At 39.2% G+C, this 17956-nt stretch overlaps 1 protein-coding gene across 2 annotated transcripts in view; it reads left to right on the top strand.

Moving 5' to 3' along the window:
* The window catches only part of pex14 (peroxisomal biogenesis factor 14), a 194380-nt gene that overhangs the window by 133418 nt on the left and 43006 nt on the right, over positions 1 to 17956 (top strand). For both annotated transcript variants that reach the window (XM_048615023.1, XM_048615022.1), the window contains one exon: positions 11142 to 11244. In XM_048615023.1, coding sequence (XP_048470980.1) covers positions 11142 to 11244 — 103 coding nt within the window. The remainder of the gene's footprint in view (positions 1 to 11141; positions 11245 to 17956) is intronic.

Here is a 17956-nt window from a genome sequence, read left to right as displayed (position 1 = left end):
TGAGATAACTATTCATCAGAAGTACTACTACCCAATCTTCTGAATGTTTCCAGCATTATGTTTCTTTTTTGTTTGTCTGAATAAGGATCACCAGACTTGAAATGTTAACTCTGGTTTCTCTCTGCCAGACTTGCCGAGTTTCTCCAGTAATTTGTTTTTGTTTCTGACCATCAGTGTTTGCAATTCTTGGTTTTATTCTTTGCTTTTACTTGGTAAAGCACAGGCTTTAATCTGCAACATTTGAGAGTTCTAAAGAGAACCCAAAACTGATACGATACCAGGATATGGTAGTTAATGTTTGTAATGTAGCAGAAAGGTACACAGTTCCTAGATGCAGTTTTGCTTCTGTTGTCCATTTCTGGTCTGTTAGCTTCTGGCTTCCCCAATTTTAACCACTGCCAGGTGTAGCAGCAGACTTAGCTAAAAATGAGATGTCAACCTGTTGAAGCTTCAATATAGGTCAAGCATGTCCAACAGCATAATCATCAAGTGATGGACAGAGCTAAGCAATCTCAGAACCAATGGATCCAATCGAAGCTCTGCAGTCCTGCCACGTCCAGTTGTGAATGATAGTGATCAATTTAACAACTCACTGGAGAAGGCAGCTTCACAAATAATCCCATCCCCAATGACGATGGAGCCCAGCACATTGGTGCAGAAGATTCTGCTGAAGTACTTGTAACAATCTTCAGCCAGAAGTGTCAAGGCGCTGATCTACGTCAGCCTCCTCCAGAGTTCTCCAGCATGACAGATGCCAGTCTTCAGCCAGTTTGATTCACACCAGGCGATTTCAAGAAATGGCTGGAGGCACTGAGTATTCCAAAGACCCTGACAACATTCTGACAATAATATTGAAGACGTACGCTCCAGAACTTGCTGCGTCCCTTACCAAGCTGTTCCAGTACAGCTACCTGACAATGTGGAAAATCGTATAGGTATGCCCATCCACAAAAAAGGTAAATCTAATTATCGTCCGTTCAGTCTACACTCGATCATGAGTAATGTGACAGAAGGTATCATCAGCAGTGCTATAAAACAGCACCTGCTCGGCAATATCCTGCCCACTGAGTTTGGGTTCTGCCAGAGCTACGCGGCTCCTGACCTCATTACGGTAATAATTCAAGCATGGACAAACAGCTGAATTCCAGAGGTGAGGTAAGAGTGACTGCCTTTGACATAATGGCCACATTTGACCAAGTGTTGCACCAAGAAACCCTAGCAAAACTACAGTCTGTAACATTTGGGGGAGGCTCCAATGATTGGCACAAAGGAAGATGATTATAATTGGAAGTCAGTCATTTCAGCCCCAGGACATCTCTGCAGGAGGTCCTCGGGGTTATGTCTTACACCTCACCATCTTCAGCTGCTTCATCAATGTCCCTCTATCATAAGGTCAGAAGTTGGGATTTCTGCTGATTGCACCATTTGCAGCAACTCAGATACTGAAGCTATCCATGTCCAAATGTAGCAAGATCTGGACGATATCCAGACTTGGACTGACAAGTGACAAGTAACAATTGTGCCACAAAAGTGACAAGTGCCAGGCAACACTCACGTCCAACAAGAGACAATTAGCCATTGCCCCTTAATGTTTAGTGGCATTACCATTACTGAATGGGGTTACCATTGTCCAGAAACTGAACTGACTATAAATACTGTGGCTGCTAGAGCAGGTCAGAGCCTAGGAATCTGCAGTGAATAACTCACCTGATTTCCCAAAGTCTGCCCACCATCTACAAGACACAAGTGAGGAATGTGATGGAATACCTCGCACTTGCCCAGGTAAGTGCAGCTCCAACAACATTCAATAAGCTTAATGCCATCCAGAATAAAGCAGCCCTCTTGTTTGGCACTACATTCACATACATTCATTCTCTCCATCACCGATGCTTAGTAGCAACAGTGTGTAACAGCTGCAAGATATACTGCAGCTACTGACCAAGACTCCTTAAACAGCACCATCCAAGCCCTCAGCCATTACAATCTGGAAAAACAAGGGCAGCAGAGACATGGAAGCACCACAAGTTGCCTTCTGAGCTACCCACCATCGTAACATGGCATTATAATGCCATTCTTCCAATGTATCTGGATTAAAATCTTGGAACTCCTTCCCTAACGATATTGTGGGTGTAGCTACATATCATGAATGGCAGTGGTTCAAAAAGACATCTCACTACTACCTTCTCCAGGGCAGTTAGGGATAGACAATAAATGCTTGTCCAGTCCCAGTGATGCCTGCATCCCCTGGATGAATTTAAAAAAAAGTTCTACCCCTGGTAGGCATAACTCCAGTTGCCAAGGACCAAAAGTCCTCTCCCGTCCTTTAAAGTGCTCCTTAAAATCTGCTTCTTTCACCAAGCTTTTGGTTATCTATCTTGATATCTCCATATGTGAATTAGCATCAAATTTTGTTTCATAATGCTCCTATCATATGCCTTGAACGTTTTATTACGTGAGAGCATTCTTCGAAAGGGAGTTGTTTTTGTTGTTGTTTCGGAGCCTCTAATACCATGAAATGTCCACCAGTTCCTGGCTGGGAAATATCTGCAGCTACTCATGTCTATGTATTGTCTACTTTAAACCCGAGAGGAAAAACAGTGAAGATGTTGTCACAAAAACTAATGGTTCTGAGTATCTGCCATAATAATTTCACTAAACAATAAAAAATGTTTTAGTATGTTCTTGGCTCTGACTAGCTGCTTCATTGCAATAGTCGTGTTGATTAAGTTACGTGATGAGTTATTTAACCCAAATTCAAAATGGTTTATATCAGTTTGTACCATAATCAGGTTTACACTGTATAACAACAAGAAAATTTATTCTGAATGTTTCCCTATAAAGTATAGAAAGTGATTAATTATATTAAAATTCACCCTTAATAGTTTGTTGCAGATGCTTCCACTCGGGAGATGATCTGGTGGGCTAGATTTCAAACCAAGTAAAAATAGAAGCTACATGAGCTGCAACTTTACACTTTTTCATGTGTGGAGTTACACTCGAATGAGATCAGAATTATGTTTCTAATGCACCCAGTGCCATCATGAAACCTCCAGTTTAGAAATGTCTGGATAGTGACAACCTCAACCAATCGCCTCCCTTGTTGCTCAGTGTTAACATCTCCACATCCCATACGTTTTTGATCCTAATGACCTTTCACACAGCCAGTGGCACTAACTTTGTTCAACCTTTTGAGTTTCCAAAAAGACAACATTCCCTTGGTAATTTGGAGCTGACCTGTTTTTTCCTACTTGAATCATGTAAAAGACCTAAAATGTATAAGCCATTTCTTTTTCTAAAAAAAAAGCTGAGAGATGGGTGGGAATTGGTGAAATGCTGTTAATGTTCTTAAACTGTTAGAATATTGTTGCAAAACTAAAATGGCTTACTTGAATAAGTTCTAGTTATATGAGCCACCTGCCCTTCAGCTGTGCTTTTTAGTGTGCTTCTCCATTGCTGTTGTGTTCAATCAGGTATCAAATTCTGCAAACTGCTGTTTGGCTTCCTCAAAATCTTCATCCTTGTCCTCATCATTCAGTGCATCCAGTCTCTATCCAGGCAATGGATGTACCCTTACTGCCCTCCCTAATCTCTCAGCAAGAGTCAGAAAAATGCTAATAAGGTATACATATTCCAGCCTGCCTTCTCATATTGAACTGGTTTGTTGCCTCTTATGATAATAGATTTCTGCAGATAACTGCTCAGGCATGGAATGGGAGTTGGATGAGTGTCAAAGATCCTTGTTCTCCCTGGAGAAGATTGTGAGGGCAGAAAATTGAGACCAGCAGCATAATTCAATACACTTCTGAACAGAGAAGAGACTGGCAATTAAAATCAAAAAGGGATAGATGTGATTGATTTAAGCAAAAAAAGGGTCCAATAATCGTTTCTGTCTTTAAAGTTCCTTATATCTTGAGTAATCACGTAAGCAATGGTTTCATACATTACCTCTTCATTTTGCAATGAAAAATCTTCTATATGTGTAATTCAGAATATACTCAGATATGCAACACATCACACTCACTGTAACAGAAACTGTGATTGAATCAGGAAATGGATCAAGCAGGCAGATTATTGGGTTTCTTCTACTGATTAATCACTGTGATTAGTTAGGGATTGGACTTTTTTTTTGCCCAAAGCATACCATGTTAATGCACCCTCAACATTACCCCATCAGTGTGCATTGTCCCAACCAGAATGGATTCCCTATTACAAGAATATGTTTTTAATCCATCTTTTTCAGAGACTGGCAATTTAAGCTGAATTATAATTGGCAATGTTTTCAGACCTTCACCCAGTATAGACCTTTATAATATTTTACGTAGAACAGATACAACCTACCACCAGTTGTGCTGGATTGAAACCCAAGACCAGGATAGAAAAGGCTAATGTAAAAATTGAGTGTTGTGCTGAGACCCTTTATTCATCAAACATTTGATAAACAAAACTTATTGTGAAATTGTCAAATTCCTTGAAAGGAATTATTAATAAAAAGAAGAAACCAGTCATAAGGCAAAAGCACAGAGCAACACCAGTGTTGAAGACAGGAAAGAAGACTTATCAAATCAGCTGATAGTGATCTGATTGAATTGAGATTAGTTGATACAAAATCCTAAAATGGTGAAAAGTGAAGTGAAAGGAGATAAAGACATACAAATTACAAGGCTAACGGACTGCCCATGATGCAGTCAACATTAAGTTGTGTCTGTTTGACTTGCAAGGTATTTGAGGGAATTAACTTTGAAGAATTTTTTAAAAAGGTTTTAATTTTCTCAACAAAAGCTGCAATGGATAACAAGCATTAGTCACTTAGCTATGGAAATGTGAGAGAAATGGAAATTTACTGATGGTGTGAATGTGAACCTTCAGTTACCAATTGCCTCTTCTCATTGATACTAATGAGTATGTTGATTTGCTGTAGACAAACTGTAAGACTTCCTGTTTATTGATATTTCTGATTAATTTCTTAAAATACCATTTTTCAGACATTTGAAGAATTGATAAGGACACACAGTAATTCAATTAGATATTTGACCTCTGCTAGTTCTGATTTTGTGAAAAGGCTGATCTCCCATGATCTGATGTGTGGAGGTGCCAATGTTGGAGTGGGGTGGACAAAATCAGAAGTCATACGACGCCAGGGTATAGTCCAAAGGGTTTATTTGAAATCGCAAGTTTTCAGAGTGTAGCCCCTTCATCAGGTTCACCTGAGCAAGGAACAGCACTTCGAAAGCTTGTGATTTCAAATAAACCTGTTGGACTATAACCTGGTGTCATGTGACTTCTGACATGGTCTAATGTGTAAGTGGCCTGGACCATGTATGGTGTCTGGATATTTGGATATTGGAACTATGTTTAATTTGGCCTGTGTGCTAAAGGGCAATGTTCAGGAAACTTGCTATACATTTATCCCAAGGATTTGCAGATTGAGATGAACTTGCATTTAGCACTTCTTACTTAATATGAAGTGTGACAGATGTGCACCAGATATAAGACCTTCTAAATAGGGACTGGTAGTGTCCTGTATTTTTGCCAGTTGAGACATGATTCTGGTTTATAATAATAGGGTGTTGCATCATGTAAGGCAAATATTTTATCACAGCCACTTGTTCACAGTGATTGAATGCGTCACATTTCATTTTCATTGGTTATTCTGACATTCCCTGCACTTTGAGAATCCAGTTCATTGACTTTATTTGTTCTTCCATAAAAACTGTAAATATGTGGTCTTCGTGAATACTATTATAAACCCTTTTATTTATATTGTATAATTTTCATTTTTGTAATTTAAAGCTACAGTGAGTTGGTGCTTGAGCCACATTTGAGATATTTAGCTGCAGCTTCGGAGTGGAGTTCTTGGTTTTGAAGGGATTGAGGGAAGGGTGTCCTTGAATTTGGGGAAACTGCGGTGGGATTTTAAGGTTTGACAGCACAGGTGTGGGCCAGAGACCTTGGCATTAGCAGAACAGGAAAGGTTTGTTTCTTAGCTGCTTCATTATGCATCTAAATCATTTTCAGGAACGCATTAACTGAAGTGTTGCTACATGCAAATATGTAATTTCATTTTCCATTTATAGCTTGTTTTGGTATCAAAGATTAAAGTAATTTTGGGAGTGTAGTGACCAGATAATTTGTTTTAGTAAGGCAGGAGTAAATATTAGAGAGGACAGGTGTGCAAACGGCACACTCTCATGTTTGAAATCCTCTTGCCATCTCTTTTTTTTTTAAAAATCCTCTATCTCCTTCCTGCAAGAGGTAGGCGCCGAAGGAAGCCTTTCAGCCCATCGAGTCTGCTCTGCTATTTATTGAGATCATTGCATAATCTGATATTCCTCAACTCCACATTCCTGCCTTTTCTCCATATTCTTTGATTCCTTTACTGATTAAAAATCTACTTAAGAAAGGTTTGGAGGTGGTGGTAGCGTCCTTACCTCTGAGACATGAGGCCTGGGTTCAAGTCCCACCTGCTCCAGAGGTGTGTAATAACATCTCCTGAACAGATTGTTTAAAAGTATCTAAAAGTCTGGCATTTTCAAGGAGGAGACAATGGCCCAGCCTCTATTGCTGTCTGCGATTTAACAAAAATTCCACATGTTCACTACCCTGGGAGGGAAGAAATTCCTCCTCCATCTCTGTCCTAACTGGGTGATCCATTAGCCTAAGGTTACTTGCTGTCTCCTTGCTCTCGTGAGTGCACAGGCTGTTATATTTTTAGAATAAAATTGTACTAGTTTAGTCTGACAATTGTCCCATAACTTCAAATAATTGCATACAATATATGTACATTGTGAGATCACCCTCACTTTGCAGGAAAATATGAAGAATGAGCTGGCTTTTTAAAAGAAGTCAAGATCTTCAAGTTAAATTAAATGTGACAATATGGGCCTTTAGGAAGGATTTGTCTGTCCTGGTTCTCTTGAAGGGGAGCAGTGCAGACCTGGTGCTGAGGTGTCTGCTCCATGGAAAGCAGAGTAAATAGCTTTGGGTCTTTTTTTTAAAGTAGACAAAAGAAACATGAGTGGGCGGAGTCAGGCTCAAACAGACTCAGTTTTAATTTTGCTTCCAGTTGTTGAAGTTGGGGTTTTGGAATAGAACCGGCTAGATACAGTAATCTCTCTGCCTCTGCAAAACACTCGAGGTCTCTCTCTTCTGTTCGATTCATTCTGTCGGTGTTCCTTCTCCTGTACTAGAGAAGATAGCAAGTGATGGAAATCTGTTTTGCTGAATTTGGCTTTGCCAAGGTTGTTTATGGGGATGCTGCTACATTGGAACAGTTGATGAGTAGTAGTTAAATAATGCCTTATTTTGTTAAGTATTTCAATAGAGCTGAAGTTATGCCAATTCTTTTGTTGTATTTTAACTGTGGTGTAAGAATAAAGTATATTTTGCTTAAAGCCTAGTAATTTGACCAAGCGAATCACATTTACAATGCAGCACCTTACATTTGCCTTGAAATAAGATAAAAGTTAAGATCTAGTCTATCTCCTTGCTGTGTTTTGACAGGGTTTGGTCTGATCCATAACATAATGAGAGCAATAAAACACACAAGATGACTTTATTGTTAATTTATTGTGAAGTATCCTTTTTTAATGTTATTATTCAAGCATTCTTTTTACTGTAGTCAATTAAATGGAAAGGAGGGTGGGAAATTGTAGGAAATTTCTTTTCGCAAAATAGTTCAAGAAATTTGATTAGTACACCCATCCCTGCTTAAAATCAAAACATGCCCAAAGATCAGTTACTTCATCTGATTCAGTGTTAATGACTTTAGTTACCACCTAATTTCTGGGAAGAAACGTTGTTGAGCTCAGCTAAGTTAGCTGCAGTATTTGAGTATTTGTCAATTTATACTGCAAGGATTTGAATATAAGAAATTTGCGCAGGAACAAGAAAAATATCTTGAATTTCACAGTTTCAGAATGGCACAGTGGCTCAGTGGTTAGCACTGCTGCTTCACCGCGCCAGGGCTCCAGGTTCAGTTCCACCCTCGGGTGACTGTCTGTGTGGAGTTTGTACGTTCCCCCCGTGTCTGCGTGGTTTCCTCCCATACTCCAAAGATGCGCAGGTTAGGTGGATTGGCCATGGGAAATGCAGGATTACAGGGATAGGGTAAGGAGGTGGGTTTGGGTGGGATGCTCTTTGAGGGGTCAGTGTGGACTCGATTGGCCAAATGGCCTGCTTCCACACTGTATGGATTCTATAATGTCAACTTGCTCCACGCCAATTAATTTTTATAATGTAATTTCACTTGTAATGTTGAGAAAGGCAGTAATTTCCATGTCCAGCAATGAATAAATAAATTCTAGATTCTTTTAAAATGAGCAGTTAATCTGTTTTGGTGATGTTGGTCCAGGGATAAATATTGTCATGAAGACCCCAGGAGAGCTCCCCTGTTGTTTGTGAAATGGTCCTCAGATCTTTTCACCTCACTTAAGAGTGCAGGGAGGGTTCAGTATCTCATCCTAAAGATGGTACAACCAACGGTGCAGCACTGCCTTGCTAATACCCTGAAGTGTTGGCCTCGATCATGTAATGGAGTTTCTGGAGTTGGGATTAAAACTTCTGATTCTGAAAAGAAGTGCTTCCCAATGTGTCATTGGAAATGTAACAAAACTGTGCATTCGACTTTATAATAGATATTTATAAATTAGGAAAAGTAAGCCATTTGACCTGTCTGGTCCACTCCACCCTTTAATAAAATCATCTGATCGTGGCCTCAGCTCCACTTTGCTACTTATCCTCAATATCTTTTGAATCCCTTGTTGGCGAAGAATCCATCTAACCTGGCCTTAAAAGTGTTCAACGATCAAGCCTCCACTGCTGCCTAGAGAAATGATTTGCACAGGCACTCTGTCTTTCTGAGAGAAAATTTTTCTTATCATCTCCAGCTTAAATTGGAGATGCTTTATTTTTAAGCTCTTTTCCCCCACAAGGAGAAACATCTTTTTATGATTGCTGTCTGAAGTTCCCTCAGGATCTTGTATGTGCCCTTGTACAGCAGTCACTGAAGCCAAGCATGCTGGTGAAACAAGCAGTAAAGAAGGCAAATGATATGTTGGCCTTCGTAGTGAGACGATTCGAGTATGGGAGCAAGGATGTCTTGCTGCATTTATATCGGACCTTGGTGAGACAACATCTGAAATATTATGTGCAGTTTTGATTTACTTATCTGAGGAAGGGTGTTCTTGCGATAGAGGGAATGCAGCAAAGATTTACCAGACTGATGGTGGGTCTGACATATAAGGAGAAATTGATTCGATGAGCTTTATATTCGCGAGAGTTCAGAAGAATGAGGAGTGATCTCATAGGAACCTATATATTTCTAATAGGACTCGATAGGGTAGGTGCAGGAAGAATGTTCCCGATGGCATGGGTTTCCAGAAGCAAGAGTCACATCTAAGGAAATGGGGTAAACCATTTAGGGTTGAACAGGTGAAATTTCTTCACGCAGGGAGTGGTTAGCATGTGGAATTTGCTACAGTGGAAAGCAGTTGAGGCCAAACATTGTCTGATTTTGAGAAGGAGTTGGATGCAGCATTCAGGACAAAAGGGATCAAAGGATATGGAGAGAAAGCAGGAATAGGCTATTGAGCCACGATCATGATGAATGGTGGAGCAGGCTCAAAGGGCTGAATGGTCTACTCCTGCTCCTATTTTCTATGTTAATAAGATCGCCTCTCATTCTTCTGAATAGCAAAGGATAAAGGCCCTGCCTGTCTAAACCTACCTCTTAAGACAGCTCCTTCATCCAAAGAATTACTTCATTGAATCATCCGTCAGCTATTTCTAAAGCACTTAAATGCAGGGAACAAAACTATAGACAGTACTCCAGATGTTGTCACCAGTAGATTTTAAGCAGATGTAATCTAAAATCTAAAACCTAAATACTGGGAGTGCTGGGAAAATGAAGAAGAGTCATATGAGATTTAAAACATTAATTCTGTTTCACTGTCCACAGATGCTGGGGGCCCTGCTGAGTTTCTCTAGCATTTGCTGTTTTTATTGTAGAAATGTGTATTTTTCAGGTAGTTGAAGTCATGTGCGGTATGGAAAGCTTTGAAAGTACTCATTCTTATCGCAGGTTGTAACTGGTGTGCAGCATTTCAGGACACCCAACGTGCCTGCAATTCAAATTCCACTGCCCCATCTCTTTCTGCGGCCCTGCAACTTCCTCTGCTTTAGCCAAGACTTGAATGGAAGCAAGTAAATAGTAGTTCTGATGAAGGGCTATTTTGATGTGGAGCAAGAAGAGAAGGTATGACATTCTGGCTTCAGCCATGGAATCTTGTTACAGGCAGCACAGCACTGTAATAGAAACCTTTCTCAAAACCTGTTGGACTACTCATTGTTAGTAGGAACTGCTGATGCTGGAGAATCTGAGATAACAAGGTGTACAGATGGATGAACACAGCAGGCCGAGCAGGAAAGCTGACGTTTCGGGTCTGGATCCTTCTTCAGAAATGAAGACCCGAATCCAGACGTGAAACGTCAGCTTTCCTGCTCCTCTGATACTGCTTGGCCTGCTGTGTTCATCCAGCTCTACACCTTGTTGTCTTGGACTACACGTTGTGCCACGATTGGAAGGAAATGAGAGGTCAGTAGGTACATGAGTGAGAGAATTTACTAACTTAGCTAAATGAGATTTTTAGACCTTTTTGTTTTTAACTTGTTCATAGGATGTGAAAGTCCCTGGCAAGGCCAGTATTTATTTTCATCATTAATTTCCCTTGAGAAGGTGGTGGTGAATTGCCTTCATTAACCTTTGCTGCCCATGAGATTTAGATTCAGCCAGTATGCTATTAGAATGCTTGAATTTGGCCTAGTAATCCTAACTTGGAACTATATTTGATTCCTTCATTGTCACTAAGCCAAAATTCTGGAACACACTAGCAGCACTCTGGCTGGATCTATATCAGGATTGTGTTTTGGCAGGAATCTTACAGGTGATGGTGTTTCCATGAAACTGCTTCATTTGTCCAGTTTTAACTGATGTAGACCATGGTTTTGGAAGGTGCTGTCAAAAGAGCCTCAATGAGCTACTGCAGTGCATTCTGTACATGCAGCCAAAGTGTGTCGATGCTGAAGGAAGTGAATGCACTAAACATTTCCTTTGTTCATCTTTTTCAATATTTTTGTTCTTCCAGAGATATATTCTGCCTCTTCTAGTGGCCAGCAAAGAAGATAAAAAGCATCTACAGAGGATTGAATCTGGTGTTACTGAGCTAAGTGGGACCATAACACAGACAGGTGAAGGCTAATATTATAATAATTCCATGTTAAATTTCTTCCACTTTTAATTCTGTAAGGAAAGTTAAGTTTTCTGATATGCAACCTTTCAAAATTAAAAGTTGAAGCTTTGTAACTTCTTGTTCTTGTGAAGCTGCCTGTTTACTGTCAATAGTTTGTTATCTTTTAGTGAAAAGCTTTTAACCCCCAACATTTTGATGAGATTCCACAACCTGAATTGTGCCTCTCTAGTATGATGTGCATGGACATAACTTGAAGAAACTGAATCATGATGCATATCTAAGGTTCGATGTGTGATTCTCATCTGCAAGGATACTTTCTTTCCCAATTAATTTTTTTTTTTTCCCCCAGGTCTGACCTTTAATTTTGAGAACTCTATAAGAGTCATTGTGTAACTGGAGCTGCCTTGATAGCGCAGTAGGAAATTGCTGGAATGAATACATATGTTCGCAAAATTAAATGTGTCAACTCAGACAGTTTGAATAGACGTAGCATCTGGAACAGTTGGATTTGTGAAATTGTTATTGTCGATTAGCTTTCGAAGTTGGGTTGACGAGCCAAAAAAACAAAGCAACTTGCGCTTGCAATGACCATTTCTTTGTTTATCCTTAGTGTTGAGCCAAAAAAGGATCTCTTGAATTTTTCCAGCTACTTTAATGACTTACATAGCCCTTTGTTGAGAGTAACCTTAGCATGAGAGCGATTTAATCATCTTGACTGAAATGTGAGTAGGGGAAATATTTGAAAATTGCTGTAATGATGTAAGCATTTTATTTTGTGCTTTTTAAAGCAATTATGCTGCACAAGTTGAGAACTTTTCTCTCTAAATAGCCATGCTGACCATGCCTTGGTACACAAGGTTGGCTTGTGTTTTCTTCTTTACATATAAGCCATATGGCAGTCTAAGAAATGGATGGTTTATTATTGAGGGTAACCACCTTTGGAATCTAGATCTACACTGTAACGATTGGTTGCAGCAGTTTTGAAAATGAATGTTCCCAAGCTGGTCACTGTACTGCAAGGCAGTATAATGATAACTTTGATCAAAATTGTTATTTTCCTAATTTCAGAAGAAATGTCTTTGAAACCACAGCTACTTGTTTTACCAATTGTAAATATTGGCAAAAGCGCCCAACGTTTTAACAAATCATCAGTCCCTCGTAGCAAGGAGGACTCTCACCAGGAATACAGCCTGTGGCAAGAGATTACACATGGAGAGACGGTTGTGTCTGCAAATACTACACAGTTCTGGCTGACCAGGAAACACTCCTGCTGTTACCATCTGCCGTAGGCGTGTTGGAAAGATTTGCAGGTTGACAATCAATCTCTGCTGTGTGAACACACGGATCTATGCCCCTCAAATTCTGGAGCTTCTGGCACGCAGGCAGGGCCACCAGCCACAAGATCTCCTGTGTTTTAACAAATAGAGAATTTGGAAACGTGTTTCCACTCAGTTTTTCTCTCTGTTCTCTGATTTTTGTTTGAGTTCCAAATCCAAGGGCACTGTCAGCTGTCTGATATTTTCTTCATGTAACTGTCAGCAAGCCGTTAGACTTCAGAGAGAAGAACAACTAAACCCATTCCTGTTCTCATCTGATTATCAAATGTGTAATTGTTCAGAAAGCATTACTTGAAATAACCGCCCCCGGTTTATGTTCTTCCTCTGTGCTACAGGTGACTATAGCGCTCTATTGGTTTCTGAGGGCTGTTAGCAAACTCGAACATAAAGCTGACACTTTCTCCATCACTTGAAGTAAATTAAATAGTGCCAAAAATGCATGAATGTCCAGGACACGGGTTTTTTTTTAATGCAAGTTCTACGTTAATGCACACCTTGCATTTTTGAAGTGTTCGGATGCAGTTGAACACATACTGCTGTTCAGATGTGTTAGCTTCCACCTCTGGAACAGGTGGAATTTGGACCCAGGCTTTCTAGCTCAGATTGGACATAACCACTGTACCACAAGAGTCCTCAGACACTTCTTGTATCTAATGACGTTGCCTGCAATTACAGAAGTATTAAAAGTCCAAAGAATATTTTCAGGAACTTGTTGACAAATTCCCTAATGATTGTGCAATACATAGAAAGGCTGGAAAATTGACAAAATGTAAATGTTTATATATTTAGAACTAGCAAATAAATATTGTGTTGATATCGCATTCTGATTCATCCCAAAAGTTATGGTGCGGTTCATCTTCAAGACTGCATTGACAAATAAAAATGTCCCCAAGATAATGGAAGCTAAAGCAAAAAGATTGATTGCTCATCTCTAGACAGAGGAGAAATTGTTCTTGAGTCAGTGACAGATATAAGCAGATTATCAGAGTGGTAAAGTGAACCCAGATTGCTCCTAATCTGAAATCAAACGTATCTTTAAATTGAATACCATCTAACACCATAAAGCTTATTTTTCTTCTATTCCATAGCACAAGAAGCAGAAGGGAATAGATGTACATCATTGGAAATGAATTTTTTTTGTTTTTTTGTTTCTAAGACAGTTTCATCATGTACAATCTGAGATGTCTCTGTGAAATGCTTTTACAGTTTATCTTTTGTAAAGACAGAAGAAAATGTGGGTTAACTCTGTATCAAACGCACACACTTACACGCACACAACAGGAGGGCAACTAGAGAGGGAGTAGGGCCCCCTACAACTATTGTCTTTGTGTTGAACCTCAGGAGATGGCAGAGATATTAAATGAATGTTTTGCATCAGTTTTTGCTGTGCAGAAAGAAATGGAGGCTAGAGAACGCAATGAAATAAATATTGATGTTTTGAAAACTGTTCACATTACAGAAGAGGAAGTGCAGGAGATCTTAGAAAATATAAAGGTGGATAAATCTCTGGGACCTGATCTTGAGTGTTCCAGGACATTGTGGGAGGTTGGGGAGGATTTAGCAGGGTCCCTTGCAGAAATATTTGTCTATCATCTACAGGTGAGGTACAGGATGACTGGAGAGTGGCTGATGTGCCTTTGGGTAAGAAGGGATGTAAAGAGAAGCCTGGGAACTATAGACCTGTGAGTCTGACTTCGGTGGTGGATAACTTGTTGGAGGGGTTTCTGAAAGCTAGGATTTATATGCATTTGGAGAGGCAAGGAATGATTATGGATAGTCAGCATGGTTTTGTGCAGGGAAATTGTGTCTCTCAAATTTGAGTTTTTTGAGGAAATAACCAATAAGATGAGGGCAGAGCGGTAGATATTGTTTACTTAAACTTTAGTAAAGTGTTTGACAAGATTCTGCATGGTAGACTAATTAGTAAAGTTAGATCACACGGGATTCAGGGTGAGCTTGCCAACTGGATACAAAATTGGCTTGATGGTCAGAGACAAAATGTGGTGGCGGAGGGTTGTTTTTCAGACTAGAGGCCCATTCCATAGGGATTAGTGCTGGGTCCACTTTTGTTTGTCATTTATATAATTGATTTAGAGAATATAGAAGGCAAGGCTAATAAGGTTGTGAATGACACCACAATTGAAGGTATAATGGAGAGTGAAGAAGATTATCTAAGATTACATCAAGATCTTGATCAATTGGGCTGAGGAGTGACAGATGGAGTTTAATTTGGATAAATGTGAAGTATTGCATTTTGGTAAAACAAAATTAGGGCCTTGGGTGGTATTGTAGAACAGAGAGACCTAAAGGTTCAGGTACGTCATTCTTTGAAGTTTGCATCACATGTAGACAGGGTGGTTAAGAAGATGTTTAGTATGCTTGCCATCATTGCTCAGACTTTTGAGTATAGAAGTTGGGACATCATGTTGAAGTTGTACAGGATGTTGGTAAGGCCTGTTCTGGAGCAGGGTGTCCTGTTCTGGTCGCCCTGTTATAGGAAGGACATTATTAAATTGGAGTGGGTTCAGAAAAGATTTATTAGGATGTTGTTGGGAATGGAGGGTTTGGGTTATAAGAAGAGGCTGGAAAGACTGGGATTTCTTTTCACTGGAACGTAGGAGATTGAGGGGTGACCTTACAGAGGTTTATAAAATCATGAGGGGTATAGGTAAGGTGAATGGTGGATGTCTTTTCCCTAGGGTGGGGGATTTCAAGATTAGGGGGCATATTTTTAAGGTGAGAGGAGAAACAGTTTAAAAAGACATGAGGGGCAACCTTTTTACATAGACAGTGATTCATGTGTGGAATGAACTTCCAAAGGAAGTTTTAGATGCGGGTACAGTTACAACGTTTAAAATGCATTTGGATAAATACATGAATAAGAAATTTTTGGAGAAATATGGGCCAAGCGCAGGCAGGTGGGACTAGTTAGTTTGGGATTATGATGATCATGGGCTGGTTGGACCGAAGGTTCTGTTTCTCTGCTCTGTGACTCTATGACACGGATCCTATGTTAACATCCCTTGGGTGAGACTTGATTAATTAGATATTGGGTGGTGAAAATGTTCTCAATATCACAACATGCTTGTAGATAGAAATACAGCATGGAAATGGATCCTTTGGTGTACTTGTCCATGCCAAGCAAGTTTCCCAAACTGAACTAGTCTCACCTGTCTAAGGTTTTGGAGTAGACTCACTTGCCTGCATTTGGCCCTTATCCTTCTAAATTTTTCCTATTCATGTATCTGTCCAAATGTCTTTTAAATGTTGTAACTGTACCTGCATGTGCCACTTCCTCTGGCAGTTCATTCCACATACGAACTGCCCTCTGTGTGAAAAAGTTTCCCCTTAGGTCCCTTTTAAATCTTTCTCCTCTCATCTATGCCCCCTAGTTTTGAATTCAATCAATTTGACCCAATTGTACAAGATCCCATTGTAATCTTAGATCATCTTTTGAAGTTAAGATTATTCAACTCGCGTTGATTCATCTATCCAAAAATATTCTTCAATGGTTATGGGTCTTGCCTCTGCTAACTGAAATTTTAGTTCATATGTTAAGCACCAAGAAGAATTTGGTGCATTTTATTGAGGTACCAACCAAATTTTCTTCTAGTTCAACTCTCATAGCATGGAGAGGTAACAAGTGTCTGATAATATAGAAAACAGTTCTGTGGAATTTTTAATGGTTAATTTTGTTCACATATATGTTCGTGTAACTGAAATAGGAAAACCAGTAGTTTTCGGATATACCGCATTCATTGGAAGTGATAGTGTGTTGCAAATTACAACTGTGTGGCATTGAGAATGAATGAAAGTCAGTAATTGGTAACTGAAAACATTTTTCACTAGGAAACTCAAAACAATTGGTTGAATGCGCATCTCCAAAATGCGGCAGCAGGTGGAGGAAGATGAAGGTAGTCACAATAATATAGTAGCATCACGGTTAAACTCCTGTGTTGAAAGATGAGACCAGAAGTCAATCTTTACTCCATCTTACATTCATTCATAAAACGAAACATTCCAAACAGAAAGCACCTAACTGTGCCTGTATCAATAAATGTCACTTCATAAGTGTTCAAATAATTGTCCAAAAATCACATTGTCAAAACTTTGTTTAAAAAAAAACGCTTGTTTGGGAGCAACATTAATAAGGTCTATTTACATAATTTCTCAAATAATCAGATACTGTACTTTTCTTTGTGTTCGTGAAATGACTTCTGTTTTAAATACTAGCAGAAAGAGTGCTATCATGCATTTTTTTTAAACAGATCAACCTGAAGGGCAGTGTTCTACAGTGAGCAGATGCCAGCAATGTGAAAAGAATAAAGGGGAGATCAGTTAAAACCCCAGAAGCGCTATCTATGACAAATCTGGAATATTGTGGAACTTGGGTGTTGAACATTAAAGGGAGGATTTAACTTGTTAGAGGAACTTCAGAACCGATAGATCCTGAGAAAGATTAAGAGTGGGAGACAGTTTGAACAAATACAAAATGTATGGAGATCAGGCGGTGCATAAAGTGGCATTTTTGAAGCTTAGACACAGGAAGAGGAAAATTCTGAGCTTCAGAGACTCTTGTATCCAGTAGTTTAATTGGCTGAACAATTCAGTCATTTGACACTTATATGCAAGCAACAGTTAAATATGACTCATCCTTTACCAAACTGTTAGATAACTCTGCAACAGAATTCCCCAAGCTGAAAAGGCTCTGCATAAGTTGAAGAAATTTAATAGAGTTAGAAAAGAAATGTAACAATGTAAGAATCAGTGCAATATACCTATGTAAATTTGAGAGAGATAAGTGAGAATCACGATAATATGATCATCTCTTTACAGATGTGGCATAGAATTGAAAAATGAAAGGTAGTCTTATTAGCTTAAAACTCAGAAGTTTAGTATTTTAAAAGGACAGTACAGAAACTGATGAAAAAATCCTGGAACACAGTAAAACACTACATCTGTGTATTTTGATGACCAAATTCTAGATATCCAAAGAATATAATGAAACCTAACTGCAAGTAGAAATGGTGCGAACATATCTCAGAACTGACTCTCTCGGCCAGTAAGCATATTAGTAATTCTGAACAAATACAGTTAACTCTACCCCAGATACATGATCTACACTTGTGATGAACCCCTAGGAAAATCAGAAGCAACGACAATCATGTGAAATTAAGCTATTAAATGCATGCTTGTGTGATTTCTGTGCTTCTTCACTCACAAGATGATCAGATACCATTCAGATATTTCAAATCTACATAGGTTTTCTTTATCCACTCAGAAATATAAGTTGAATTTTACACCAGCAAACCAATGATCTGAATCTAGATCTATAATATTATGATTATTTTCTAATTGAATGCTGCTGATGTG

This window comes from Rhincodon typus, chromosome 31 (assembly GCF_021869965.1).
Source record: "Rhincodon typus isolate 14 chromosome 31, sRhiTyp1.1, whole genome shotgun sequence".
Taxonomy (NCBI): domain Eukaryota; kingdom Metazoa; phylum Chordata; class Chondrichthyes; order Orectolobiformes; family Rhincodontidae; genus Rhincodon; species Rhincodon typus.
Note: the sequence above shows the minus strand (reverse complement) of the source record. Positions and strands in the feature narration are given on the sequence as shown.